The sequence below is a fragment of the Cyphomyrmex costatus genome, unplaced genomic scaffold (assembly GCF_001594065.2).
Source record: "Cyphomyrmex costatus isolate MS0001 unplaced genomic scaffold, Ccosl1.0 scaffold106, whole genome shotgun sequence".
Taxonomy (NCBI): Eukaryota; Metazoa; Arthropoda; class Insecta; order Hymenoptera; family Formicidae; genus Cyphomyrmex; species Cyphomyrmex costatus.
The window spans coordinates 556,886-572,640 of NW_017275019.1; the positions used below are offsets into that span (position 1 = coordinate 556,886).

Consider the following 15,755-nt stretch of genomic DNA (forward strand, 5'->3'; position numbering starts at 1 on the left):
ACATTTGCGTGCACGTTTTCTGTGAGATGATTTATCCTATGAACAAAGCAACAATAATGTCCATTATCTATAATAAGCTTCTGAAGTACGTAGGAAATTTTAGAAATATTAATTTTTTCAAAATGATAGCCATTTATAGAAAAAGTACATTTTTTAACCCAAAAATTTGTTTTAAAAAATGCCGATTGCAAAAAGAGTTTTCAACATTTCACAAAAAGTCTACGTAGTTCAGAGAAAAATATACATATACAAGACAGGGAGGCTCTACTATCGTAAAAACTAATCCAACCTAATCCATTTTTTGGGGTGGCTCTTTGCAAGGGGGAGGAGAGATGAGGGGAGCAAGGGTGAGAGTCGCCTCGCGTGGAAATCGTTCGCCCCTTTGCAGGGGGAGGGGAGGCGTGAGAGTCGCTTCACGTGGAAGTTGTACGCCCCTTTGCAGAGGGGAGGGATGAAAATCGCTTCGCGTGGAAATTGTGCGCCCCTTTACAAGAAAGAGATAGGAATGAGAATCGCTTTATGTGGAAAGTCGTTTGTGAAACAAAAAATATATTTTAAAGCAGAAATTATACAAAAAATATATACAAACTTCCATAACTTCATTCAAACATTTTTGGCATTAAACTTTCTCGTCGATGAAAATTCATTTAAGGGCATTCATTTGACGTTATTTGAAGTATTTCTGTCAAAATTTATGATAAAACGTTATAGCTTGTAGGGCCCACCATAAGGTTTAGAACTTTCATAATTTGCTTTATACTGCTGTAACCATCATTATAATAGCAAATGACCAAATCTGTTACTATATCTAAAATTGTTTTACCACTCTTATCGGATTTTGAAGCCATCGACCATACAGTTGTGTCCAAACTTTTGTTAGTATTTTGAGTAAAGCCCCTATACATTTTGTTGGTAATTTATCGCTATTCAGTTCTTCATAAATAGGGTATGTTAAGTTAGCACCCCAACTATAGTACTCAGGAGTTCTGATTAGAATTCCCACTTCCTTTTGACGAGACGAAGAGTTCCCTATTTAATAACAAGAGTTCTGCTCAATAAACATTTTTTTTACATTTTTTAAAAATGGAGTGCTAACTTTTTATCAAATTTCGAGGTGGAATAGTTCTGAACGGCTTAATAGCTTCAATTTGCGATTGCCTAGAGTTCCTGATATGTAAAAAACATTTTTGAATATTAAAAAAAAAATTAAAAATTTTTGAAAAATTAATTTTTAGATACAATAGTTCTGATGATAATTTCTGCTTCTTTTTGACGATACGAAGAGTTCTCTATGATTTTTAATGACATATGCGCTTAATAATCATTTTTTAATAATTTTTTTAAAATCGGGTGCTAACTTTTTAACGAAATTCAAGATCGCATAGTTCTGATCAGCTTATTAGAAGTATTTTGTGTATACCTAGAGTTCTTGATATATAAAAAACATTTTTGAAGAATAATAAAGTTTAAAAAAAATAGTAGAAATCTTTGAAAATTTTTTTAAGAGTACCGAGTAGTTCTGAGTAGCGTTTCTTATAGTACTCGACGAGTTCTATCGAAAACTGTAAGGTGAAAAAGCGATTGGACCAACGGTTTGCAAGATACAGCGACATTTGTCGGAAGATCAACAATTTTTAGAGTGAGTATATCTCGGAAACCGTTGGTCCAATCGCTTTGAGCCCTGATACTTTTCGACAGAACTCGCCGAGAACTGTCCAGAACTCCAAACAGAACTACTCGGTACTCCCAAAAAATTTTCTGACATGAGACTTAGAAAAAATTTTTTGGTCAAAAATTTTTTGGGAGTACCGAGTAGTTCTGTTCGGAGTTCTGGACAGTTCTAGACGAGTTCTGTCGAAAAGTATCAGGGCTCAAAGCGATTGGACCAACGGTTTCCGAGATATACTCACTCTAAAAATTGTTGATCTTCCGACAAATGTCGCTGTATCTTGCAAACCGTTGGTCCAATCGCTTTTTCACCTTACAGTTTTCGATAGAACTCGTCGAGAACTATAGGAAACGCTACTCAGAACTACTCGGTACTATCAAAAAATTTTCCGACGTAGGACTTAAAAAAAAATTTGAAGACAAAATTTTTTGGGAGTACCGAGTAGTTCTGATCGGAGTTCTGGACAGTTCTCGGCGAGTTCTGTCGAAAAGTATCAGGGCTCAAAGCGATTGGACCAACAGTTTCCGAGATATATTCACTCTAAAAATTGTTGATCTTCCGACAAATGTCGCTGTATCTTGCAAACCGTTGGTCCAATCGCTTTTTCACCTTACAGTTTTCGATAGAACTCGTCGAGTACTATAAGAAACGCTACTCAGAACTACTCGGAACTACTACTCTCAAAAAATCTTTTTCAAAATTTTTCAAAGATTTCCATTATTTTTTTTAAACATTATTATATTTCAAAAATGTTTTTTATGTATCAAGAACTCTGGGTATTCACAAAATAGTTCTGTTAAGCTGATCAGAATTATGCGACCTTGAATTTCGTTAAAAAGTTAAAAATTTTTTAAAAATGATTATTAAGCGCATATGTCATTAAAAATCATAGAGAACTCTTCGTATTGTCAAAAAGAAGCAGGAATTATTATCAGAACTATTGTATCTAAAAATTAATTTTTCAAAGATTTTTACTTTTTTTTTTATTATTCGAAAATTTTTTTTACATATCAGGAACTCTAGGCAATCGCAAATTGAAGCTATTAAGCCGTTCAGAACTATTCCACCTCGAAATTTGATAAAAAGTTAGCACTCCATTTTTAAAAAATGTAAAAGAAATGTTTATTGAGCGGAACTCTTGTTATTAAATAGGGAACTCTTCGTCTCGTCAAAAGGAAGTGGGAACTCTAATCAGAACTCCTGAGTACTATAGTTAGGGTGCTAACTTAACATACCCTCATAAATAAGCTTTACAGCTTTGAAAACATCTTTATGCATGGCTGAGTTGTGTTTATAATCTGAGAGTTTATTAATGACCTTTGCTTTTTCATACAAGCACCACGAATTTTCGCCGACAGAACAGAAATCAAGCTGCAGCGGAAGTCGCATACTATATCGTGAATTGTATAATGTATCTTAATGTTTTTTATTTTAATCAACTGCTTTCACTCGACTCTCTTGATAAAGATATTTATTTTTATTTTTAGTTCTGGTTTGACCTATGTATTCTCCTTTTATATTTATACTGTCAATACACATTTACTGTAACATAAAATGGTCAGTCATAGATTAAATTTTTAAATATAAAGTACGTCAGTGTCATCAAATTTTTTATTGCATCCAGTTTTACGGAACTTTTCCGTATTGACGTTAAATTTTTTCTTGATATTTTTATTATTATAATAAATTTGTCTTCAGTCAGAACGTCAAGTATTTTGATTGAAGTGCCTATTCGCGCGCGCGCGTGACAATAGAACAAAACAATTCTAAATCGCGCGTAAAACTCGTTATACATATATAGTACTATGGCGGTGCGAGATCGCTCTTAAAATGTTTCGTACGTAAATATCTTGGTAAATGCATATTACGTAAATCGATGCGAGAGACTATCAAAAGCTATGAGAACATATCCTTTGAACTGTTTCCCTCCCAGCCGTTCAATTATCGCCACTTGAACTAACATCAAAGCGCCTTGCATAAACTTTTTACTACTCCCTGATGGCGCCCATCAAGCGGATAAAGCTTCAACGTCGTGTAATTACCTATTCAGTTATTTATCCAGTGAGATATTATTCGCGACCCGACGATCACAAACATATCTTGATAACATACATGAATTAAAATTATAAAGTCCTTAAAAGAGGATAACTTATTCCAACATAACAATTGTCACCGATGTGCTTTTTATATATTTTTTTGCTGCAAGGATATATCAGGATTCAATAGTAATTTTATACATTGTTTCTTTAAAGCTTCTTTATCGATATCTTTTTACGTTACCTTCAGCATATAATTACGTCACATATACTTACACGATACATTGGCAACTTATTATCAATAAGGTATGATAATTATATGTACAATACATAAACATAAGAATAGTTTTTAGTCAGAAGAAACAATAAGAATTGTTTTCTATATGTTTGTATAATTGTTTAAATTAAATTGTTCGTTATTTTACTTGGCTCTTTGCCCTCTTTATATTTATACTGTTTTATACATATTGAGCCTTATTATTACTTTTATTTTATAATAAGAGTAGTGTTCATACACTCTAAAAAGATGAACCTAACATCATGCGGTGTTTATATAATTCTCACTTGTATTGGTGTTAAATTAACACCTATATAGTATGGATTTAACACCATAGATTTTTAAACCTACACACCCATGGTGTTAAATCCACACCAACTCATGTTAATTTAACATCAACATGGACACTAAGAAATGTTGGCGTGGATTTAACACCCCTGGTGTGAATTTAATACTCATGCAGTTTATAAAATTATATAAATGCCTCATGGATGTTAAATACACGCCGACATTTTTTAGAGTGTAAGTTTATTATAACAATGACGACCGTGTGAGTAGCCTTTGCGACAACGATGACGTTATCGAAAAGGTATTGAGATCATGGTCAATGTCACGAACTTATATAGCGAGACAATCTCTTGCCTCTCAGAACCAGATAATCTCAAGAGGAATATAATTATGCAAGAGAGACATTTGAGGTAGTAGAGAAGTTATTAATTAACAAACGCGGAAAACAGAATAATTTATAATTAATAAACGCAATATTTAAGTACCTTATTTTACACTTTCTTTTACTTTTCTTTTCATTTAAATATAAAAATTGAGGAAAATGTAATATCAAGAAACTTATATTGTTCGTTAATTTTAATCATCAGAGTTCACGACTTACAGTTAAAAAAAAAGAATTTAATAGCCAACCTTTAAGCGTATGTATTTGAATGACATTTAATCGTTATCTTTTATGTGTGCGAGATAACACGTTATTTAGTATATAACTGTTACTTCAACGGCTTTAGTGGTCGCATGGTATTCCACTTAAGAGGCAAATTAGTATTGTTATTGATCAATAGGTATCGTTTAGTCATATATTCTTCCGATGACTAACCACAATGATTTGGAATTCCGTCAGCAATGGTCATGCAAATTCCAACAAGGCGTGTCTAGGTCACCTCCAGTATTTTTTTTATTTTGTTATTGATATTAATATATGATAATAACTGCATGTTAATATTGATTGCCTGATAAAAATAATTTTTTACACATTGTATTTCTTATTTTAATTACGAAATAAATGTATATCAATTTTTTATTTTTGTTATAAAAAATGGAAAAAATTTATTCTTTTATATGCAAAATTAATTTAATATTATAATAGAGTTTGAATTTTTGAACGGAAGTCTTGGGAGGTTCAATCTTATTGTCTATATCTATTAATCTTGAATAATGTAGTAATCTTTCTCTCGAATTCAATGTGCACACGTAGGAGGAATCATGAGATGACGTAGCGATAGGATTGCCTTGGAAGCGAGAAAATCGAATAGTCAGTTGTGAGACGTTCGCAGAATTGCATTTACTTGTCACGGTCGTTTAGTTCATTTTTAGACACGTCCAGGTGGAAGTAACGCATGCAAATTTATGGATTTTACCGTATCTAATTATGTTATCACCTTACGAATAATATTATTTTTTATAAGACGTTGTCTGTCTCTCTTACAAAAAATCGATTATCAATAAATAACACTTTGCACGTTCAAATCATTTTGTTGATAATCATCACTAAGTGTAACAAAAATAAGGAAGATAAGATAAAGATCATCATTTCCGATCAAAGCTATTCGAGAAAATATCAGAACTATCTGTAATTTTAACGAAGTTATAATTGCTTAAATTTTACGATGTTGGCAAAAAGTAACAACCGTTGAAAATTGCATCAGCTAATTAAATAATTAACGTCCGCTTTTCACCGGCCTTCATTATACATATTATATTTAAAGAATTTCGTCTTTATCACTTATCTCGCGCTATAAAGCCATCATATGAGTAACGTGTCGAGGAGGATACATTGTTGTTATTACAGCACATTAAGGCCAATAACTCGTTTTCGCATAATGAACGTAGGCACTCGCCCTAATCTCGTGATTGTCTATTAACGTATCGCGCGTACCGACACGCCGCTATACTGATTCTTCTTCTCTTTCCATGCGGTAATTTAATCGTGATTTCCGCGGATAAACGCGGGACAGGGACATAATGTGCAACGCGATGCACATTATGTCCCTGGGCGAAACCAGTTCCTAGAATAAAAGCGAAAGAAGAGAGAGAAGTCCGATCCCGGGGGAGTGTGCTCTCGGTTCTACAGGACGTCTCGTAATCTATCGTCCGATAATAATGGAGTAAACGACATTTTTTCGTGCTTTATCCGAATTAATTTTCTCTGCTGAACGCAACCAATGGTTGCAGAAACCGTCACGCAAAAGAAAAAAAGTGTGCATTGACATTTTGTTATTTTTCAATGTAAATTGGTTCACGGTGCTCACGTTTTACGAAAGAAAGAATTATTATCAGAAGGGGATTTTCTCACACACAACACACGTTTATAATATATAAATAAAATATTTAACAAATAAATAAAATATTTCTTTCGAATTATCAAATGTTTTCGCACTGTTAATCTTTTATATTAAAATATAATATAAATTTTTTTCGAAACAACCAATAGGATTATTATGTATATTAATTCATTGGGAAAAATGAAAAGTGTCATCTCATACATTATGAGATAACGTCGTTATATGAACATAGTAAAAACTTGTTCACTTTGGTACTTCATTGATGGCAGGTGTGCATTTTGATATGGTGTACATTAAGTATATGTGCCAGCTGCTTGAAACTATGTATACACATGTTTGCCTGAAAGCAGTATGCGTGGATTGCCGGAAAAAGTAAAGAAGTGCTATCACGAAATATCGCACGTCAAACATTTTAGTAAAATGATTTAAATCCATATTGAATTATTCTACACATACACACACACACACAAATTACATTTTATCAAATTGGTTCTCTTCGCTATTAACTCGCTCATTTATGTTTATCCGTAAATGTTTGTTCGAGATTGTTTGTTCTTGCTTGCTCAATTTATCTCGATAATAGCGTATATTTAACTTGATCGTTTTTCTCATCGCGCTGTGATAGTAACGATTTGATAATAGCACGTTTTTTTATTTGATCGTTTTTCTCGTCATTGTGATTTGATATACAGTTGAGGAGAAATAAAAAGAAGATTACTCCAAACGAAATGCGCATTCACGGTCAATTGATTTTCATTTGCTATTCGTTTTTTGTATTCTATAAGTACTGTATGTACGATGATACGCGCGAAAGACCCGCGTTCTCGATCGATGCGTCCATAAATTGCACGATTTTGTTGCATCGTGACAATGCGATCGTAGCTCGTCGGGAAAATAAAAGAACGGCAGGAAGCATGTATTTTCACGAGGAAATGTTACGACAGAGTAAATGTTCAGTTAGCGGACTTTTACTCCCTTTTCCGTCGCCGAGTTCTCGCTCGCGGGTTGATGGCACGTCCGTTATGTATACGGAAAAACTTTGAAGAAGTACCTTTCTTGCGTTTTACATTCTGCATACTCCCGTGACGAAGTGAAAGATAATTTTATGAGAAAATGAAAAACATGGCTATTGTATCGACATAAGAAGGAATGTGTCACGTTTCTTAACTTTGTTATTCGAATCTTTGTTAAACCATACAGAATAAATATTAATATAATATAATATATACATAAAACAGTATCAAATATAAAAAATTTACATATATACCTTACATATTATAGATGATTAATCCATTTTTTATCCTAGTTTTGCGTACTTTGATAAGTATGAAAGTATAAGATAACATATCTGCTTTTTGCTATAAAAATAAAATATCACTAGAATTATTATCGCTATTCCATAAAAAAATGTTTAAATATTTTTTCGTACTTTTTGCAGTATATTTAGTACTGCAAAATTTCTACAAATTTAAATCAAATATATTACGTATGAAGTTGAATGTTTTTTGAACGCTGCAACTGTATGTATTATAAATATTTCTCGGTATTTATTCTACTATTAATGTTGAAACACGATAAAATTTGGTTATTTGATTATGTTACTAACGTATTAGTTATGCGCTGATGAATTTACCAGATGCTTAATCAAAAAGCCGTGAAACTCGCCTCTAGAAACTTGCCTGCCATCTGTTGTAACAAATGACCCCAGTGTTGAGCTTAGATAATTAAAATTATCTAAAACAAAAATAGAACAAATAAAGGACTCTTTCTTTAAAAACATTATAAACAATGCCATTTCCATGTTTATAAAATTATCTAGATATAGATAAGATAAATGACACAAAATATATCATCTGATATATAAACGGTTTCTACGTGGAATTAATATTTGTTGTCCGCAACTAAAAAGACGTTCTACTGGCGCTGATGATAGCAATGACGTGTTATATTATTAAAAAAAAATGTGTTTAATGTGTGGATATAAATCAGAATATCTAATTCTTTTGATTTATTTTCTAAATATGAAAATACTTCAATGTTGCTTTGAATGACTGGTGTCGAACTAATCCCAATTTTTTTGTCTATATCACAAAGAAAGTCCTTATAACTACTACTACTGGAGGTTGATTGTTTACATAGAAATTTCTTATAGTACTCTTCTGCTAGATAAATTGAAAAAGATAACATTTTTTTTTATCTAAGATAAGACAAAGATAATCTATATTCTTAATGATGTAGATATAGATAAAATAAAGCCATTTCTTCATCTAGATGATTATCTAAATAATTTTATCTAGATAACACTGCGAATGACGTTTAATTTTAAACGAAATGAGAATTTTGTTTATATATGTATATATATATTTGTTTTATATATATATAATATATATATTTTGTCTTATTATGTAATAATTAAAATTAATTATTAGAAAATATTATAATACACTTTGATACACATTTTGTTACAAAATAATAAAAAATTAATAGAACTTACAGATTTAAAAATAATATAATTAGGAGAACTAATGTGAGAGTTAAATATGATTGTATAAAATAAAATGATTTACACAATACTCTCTCGCGTTTTTTTTTTAATTAAATAAATCAAAGTTTTTAATTTTGAGATATATGAGATATATTTTATTTCTAATTGCTTGATTGTGATTATGATAAAGTCATGATAACATTTTTTAATGTTATTGTGTTATCATAACCGAGTGATGCTTCTGTGGATATTCTATTCGATATTTCACTTATGTTCCACTTCGTTACGCGATCGATAAAACTGATAAGTCCTCGATGACAGTTTCAGTATGTTCTAGTCTGTCGTAACAGTTTGATCCTTTTTCTACGGAACAAAACCTTTTTTTTCTCAACATGGAAATTTGTGACATGAAAAGATTGGACGTCGTGCTGGAATACTTTAAGGATTTTCGGGAGCTATTTAAGTTAGTGAGTGCACTCAGCCTCTATTTTCTTCAATTTCTGTAGCTAAGATTCAACACATCTCCAATAAATTTCGTGTGATAAACGTTTGAATAGAAATGGGTAGAAAAAATGATAATTTTTTCTTCTAAATTTGGATTGGGAAAAAGTTCTTTTACATATACATATATATATATATATAAAAGGATCCTTCTCCATTTATTGCGTCCCCAATTCATCATTTATTACGAGATTTTTGTTGCAATTGTATCGTTTGATAGAGCAAAGTTTCAGAATCTGTTTTTTTAATTGCGGTATGATGATTTTTAATGGAGTTATGAGCAATCAACATTAGAATGTGTGCGTGTTTCTTTCTTTACTTAATTCGCGAATAACTCGAAGGAACAAAAAACCGTAGAAACATTTTAAAAAATGATTTTGTAGGGAAAGTTTCAAGCTTTTACAATAGATAGTCGAAAATTTTCGCAAATTTTTTTTAGGCACATAAAAGACTCACAAAGTGAAAAAAAATTTTTATCTTTTTTATCTCGTAGTTTTTTATATGTAAAAATTACCAAATTCACAGAAACTCAAAAAATACAGTAATTTTTTGAAAATAGAGATTTTTATCTTTAAAACCCTTTCTTTAAATTTAAATTACGTTTATTTTTAACGAAGATATTGTAAAATAAAGGTCCTTTTACGTATATATGTAAAAAGACTTTTTCTCCAATTCAATATACATTTTTTTTGTTAGATTAAGCTCTTGTAATTGAAAAAAAGCGACATCAAAGACTTAGAGTTTCTATATATTTTACGAAGAATATGAAATATAAATTAGTTAACGGTACATATACTTTTCGGGGGCATTTCCCATAAAGAACTGTCGACTAATTCCAATGCAAGTCCATCATCTTCTCAGAAATACACCGCTTACATTTATGTCTTTACCGTATGCTCATTGTTCTCGCGTGAAAATGATGTCTAGGAATGATGCATAGATATGTTTGCGGATTTTCTAGCAGAATTTTTCATGACCTGAATTACTTTTGCGATAAGCCTTGTGACTTTGCGAGAATTGCGTAGATGCATTTCTTGTGTAATCCATTTCTTATGGGATTTTAACGGCAGACGTATAATTATGCGAAAAGTAATTAAAATAATCTTGCAAATTGTTTATTTTGTATTATTCATCATAATTACATTTAAATTAATTTAAACAACAAAACATCAAAAAAGAATAAATGTGCTCGCTTGTTAATTACTTGAGTATAATTGCTAAATTATTACACAAATTATATAAAATTTACATTTCCTTTGTTACTTCTTGTAAAAGAAAATTAATGAGTGTGATGTGTATATCTACTACAATACATTAAAAAACTCTCTGAAATCGGTAAATGTTCACATCCATTTTATTATAATTATCTCTTATTCGCGATGTTTTATGAAATTTGTTGATATTTGTTACGTTCAATCTTAATTATTAAATTAATTATATTTTATTATGTACACAATTATCCTCTCTTTTCTCTTTTGTAATAAATATATATCTTTCTGCGTGACGGAAATCGCATTATAGAAAAACTACTGTCATATATTGCACAATGTTATCAAGAGTGATATTACTGTAAGTTTGATTTTATCAGACATTATCTAACATTATTATCATTTAGCAGTAGCTTTACGAAAAATTATTATAAATGAAGATAAAAGAAAAAGTTTTGTTTCTCTTGTAAATCACACTGATATCAATGCAATGGATTTCAACGCAAAGAAAACTTCTTAATTAAATTTTAAGAAATTTTAATTAAATTAAAAAAGAAGGATAAATATTTTGTATGGTTTTTAAATCTCTTTCATAATATAATTTTATCGAATTTTAAATAAAAAAACTTTTATTGACTGTACAAAAAAAAGTACGATGAAAAGACTAATGATTTCCTTTTTCGGATAGATTGATGCGAATGGAGATGGTTTCATTAACGTTACCGAGTTGCGAAATGCTTTGGATGTTTGCGGCTTCAAAATGCCGGGCTACAAAGTACGTCAGATGATCGAGGAATACGATGATAAGCAGCGGTTAGAGCATAAAGGTCGGCTCTCCTTCGAGGAGTTCGAAAAGCTCTGCAAAGAGCTCAAAGCCAACGAACTTGGCTCCACGTTCAAGCAAGTCGTGTCGAAAAAGGAGAATCTTGAAACTTTGGGTGGAATTTCCGAGGCGTCCAGCGAAGGAACCACGCATTCTGTCAGACTTGAGGAACAACTGGCATTCAGCGATTGGATAAACACTAATCTGTCGCACGATCCCGACTTAAAGCACCTGCTGCCTATCGATCCCGAAGGAAAAACACTCTATGACAAGGTCAAGGATGGCATATTACTCTGGTGTGTACAATGTATTATTATCCAGTCTTATCCAGTCTTCTGTTATCTCTTTTTGTTTATTTTTATTTTAAATTTATTTTTTATTTTAAAATTTTATTGGAATATATGTATTTTTTTTTAATATTTAAATTGATAAATAATGTTATTAAGCAATAAAAAGTATATCTGGAACTAACAAGCATCCATAAATTTCGATATTAATTTTTAAATATAATAATATTGAAATTCTATCAATTTATTTTACGATTGATAAGTGACTCTAAAATTGATTAACTTATTAAAAATTAATTTTGCATCTATTTTTCAGTAAAATAATTAATCATTCTTGCCCGGATACCATTGACGAGCGCACAATCAACAAGAAAAATCTGACATTATACAAGAAACATGAAAACTTGACGCTAGCACTGTCTTCAGCACAAGCTATTGGCTGCAACATTATAAACATCGATGCCCATGATCTCACCAAAGGTTCGCCCCATTTGGTGTTAGGTTTGCTTTGGCAGATCATCCGGATCGGCTTATTTAACCAGATTACTCTCGAGAACTGCCCTGGTTTAGCTACTCTCCTGCAGGAAGGTGAACGAATTGAAGATTTGTTGAAGTTATCTCCAGAGGCCATTCTTCTCAGATGGGTGAACCATCACTTGGAGAATGCTGGCATCGCCAGGCGATGCAACAACTTCCAATCTGACATTACGGATTCTGAGATTTATACTTATCTCATCAAACAAATTGCACCCAACTCGGCTGGAGTTACCTTAGAAGCCTTGATGGAACCGAATCACATGTCTAGGGCGGAGATTATGCTTCAACAAGCTGCAAAATTGGGTTGTCGTAGTTTTGTGACGCCTAGCGATGTTGTGAATGGTATTTATAAGCTCAATTTAGCTTTCGTCGCCAATATGTTTAACAATTACCCTGGATTAGATAAGCCAAAAAGCAACATCGAAGGTTTAGAATCTTTAGAGGAGACGCGAGAAGAAAAAACCTATAGAAACTGGATGAACTCAATGGGCGTATCGCCACATGTCAACTGGCTCTACTCAGATCTCGCTGATGGTCTGGTAATTTTTCAGTTGTATGATATCATCAAGCCAGGCACTGTGAATTGGAATAAAGTGCACAAGAAATTCACAAAACTTCGGAAGTTTATGGAAACATTAGAAAACTGCAATTACGCTGTCGAGTTAGGTAAGCAGATGAACTTCTCGCTTGTGGGCATCGCCGGACAGGATATCAACGATGGAAATGCGACCTTGACGTTGGCCCTGATATGGCAATTGATGAGATCGTACACATTGTCAATTCTGACATCTTTGGCTGGAACCCAAGGAAATGCTGTAGAGAAAGAAATTATTAAATGGGTGAATTCTAAACTCCAAGCGGCTGGAAAAAGCAGTATCAAGGGATTTCAGGATTACTCAATAGCGGATGGCAAAGTCGTTCTCGATCTCATCGAAGCCATCAAGCCGGGCTCGGTTAACTACAATCTCATTAAGGAGGGTGGTACTGAACATGTAAGAATTCCGCTTTTTCCTTCTTCATATTTTTAGAGCTCGTATTCTGAGTTAATGTCAAGGTTAATTTGATTTGTATCGTAATAATAATTATTTCTATAGAAGTGATTGATCCTACCACGCTTATGTTAAGCTTACCTTTGTCTTACGTCAGCGTATATTATTAATATTGAACTTTACCGGCCTCAATTCATAATGCAAGCTAATTAAATCTTGCAAGACTTTGAATTGCACAAAAATAATTTTGATAAATTTGAATTGAACATTGTCGATTTTTTTGTAATTTTAAAGGAGGTACTGCTCATAGTATGAAAGGAGGAAATAAAATTTCAAAAACTTCATAAAGCATCTAGAAGCTATTAAAAACATTGGCAGATTTTTAATCTTTTATAACATACAATATTGGTGAAATCTAATAAATCCAAGATCTTAGATTTTCGTTTTGATCGATAAAAATAATTTTTAATTATATAAAGTTCTCAGCAAGTCAAACGCTCATTACATACAATATATATTAGTAGAAAAACACTTATTTCTATCAATTATCCAGCAATCAATTCAAATCATTTATACTTACAAATCGTTTCCTTTAGTCTTCAAAAATTTGTTTTTATGCTCATAGATATTAGTTATATCCATAATTTATGTTCAATAAATTAGAAATTTTCCGCTTATATTACTCACGATAGTTCAAAGCTGAAAGCCAATCGATTACGCGAAAATGTGGAACGTTCTAGATGAATCAATCCTTCTTGACGCCTCATTGTTAGTGTGACTAATCAACAATTGTTGTTTTTTTTCATTGTGCAGGAGAATCTGGACAATGCGAAGTATGCGATATCTTTGGCGCGAAAGTGCGGTGCACGTGTCTACGCGTTACCGGAAGACATTACCGAGGTGAAACCGAAGATGGTGATGACGGTATTTGCCTGTCTGATGGCGATGGACTACATGCCGAATATGGATTCTGTGAAAAATCAACAGAACAACATAAATAACGGCCAATAATGTCGGCATCAGTCCATCATCGCGTTGTTCCGCCTAACACGTGCCGTTTACCTTTTGTATACAAGAACTTTTGATCGGATCGCGCCACATCACGCTTTTTCCATGAGCGTAATATTTGTACATACGTAGATTAAGTTAACTTGTTTTTGAAGAGAATATTAGGGATTACTACAGCTAGGAAAAAATCATGAAATGAGAAGGAGAACTCCTTCGGAATCCTGACGAGGTATTATTTGATCTCTGTTTGTTTGTTAAAAGAACGAAGTACATAACAAGAACTGTTAAGATCATGTTTGGTATAAGAAATTATATTATTACTATAAAGTCTGGATATTTTTTGATTAAAGCATACGAATATGTCCATTAATAGTCAATTAAATGCGATATAAGATTTCGAAATTTAAAATAATTTTTAAGTAGGCTATAAAACGGCGATAATAATTTTGATCTAAGTATTCAAGATTTACGGTATCGAGTACTGATACTTTTCGTGCCAGAAAATGTATTTACTTATAAAATAAGAAGAGTATAGATTATGAGTAAGTCGCTTGAATCGGCACTATTTATTTTATACACTTTTCTACTACGTGCGGCTTATCGTATCTTACTGTGCAAAGTGGAATTCTCCTTCTTCATTGTTTATGCAATCATATCATTTCACATTATACATATACATCAGGTTTGTAAAAATCGAATTTACATCGAGTACTCAAGTGAAACAAGTATAGAAAATATGCTAGAAACCATTGAAAAATATTCAAAGCGCATGCTCAAAGATTCAGAATGTACAGGGTATTCCGATATCAATTTTAAAAGTTGTGACCAATATGGCCATTTTAAAATAAGGGGCTGCGCATTGCGCACAATCAAGAAATAGGAACAAAGAATAAGAACTGGAACAGAGAATAAAAATTTCAACAGAGAATAAGAACTGTTATCAGAAACTATGAATAATCGTAATATTGATATGTTGAAATTCTCTTATCCTAGTCGAAGCAAACATTGGTCACAACTTAAGATCCTAATAGATTTCTTTAGAAAAATTTTAATTTTCGGTCATTTTTTTCGGTTAACAAGATCATTGATCCCCTTAAAATTATTATTTTTTGCAAAATAATAATTTTTGCGGGAATTTTCTCTTCAAAGAAATTGAAGTTTTGTACCATCCTGTGTATACACTTTATGTAGATAAATCATTTTATTTTGAAAATACGTGCTACATATTATAATTTAACACTCAGTTTACACAGTACAGTCATAGAATATATACTTAACACGAAATACACAGATACGTATCTGATAATCTAGTTGTAAGAGATTTGTGATCTATTTAAATGATTGTTTTATACACTCTCGGTGACA

General features: G+C 31.9%; 1 protein-coding gene across 1 annotated transcript in view; it reads left to right on the forward strand.

Annotated features, from left to right (window-relative positions):
* Fim (plastin-2 fimbrin) overlaps positions 1-14,640 on the forward strand; it is a 29,844-nt gene extending 15,204 nt beyond the window's left edge. Inside the window, exons 2-4 of the mRNA XM_018541413.1 lie at positions 11,435-11,865; positions 12,173-13,385; positions 14,196-14,640. Of these exons, the coding sequence (XP_018396915.1) occupies positions 11,435-11,865; positions 12,173-13,385; positions 14,196-14,393 (1,842 nt within the window). The 3' untranslated portion in view covers positions 14,394-14,640. The remainder of the gene's footprint in view (positions 1-11,434; positions 11,866-12,172; positions 13,386-14,195) is intronic.
* The last annotated feature ends 1,115 nt before the right edge of the window (positions 14,641-15,755 follow it).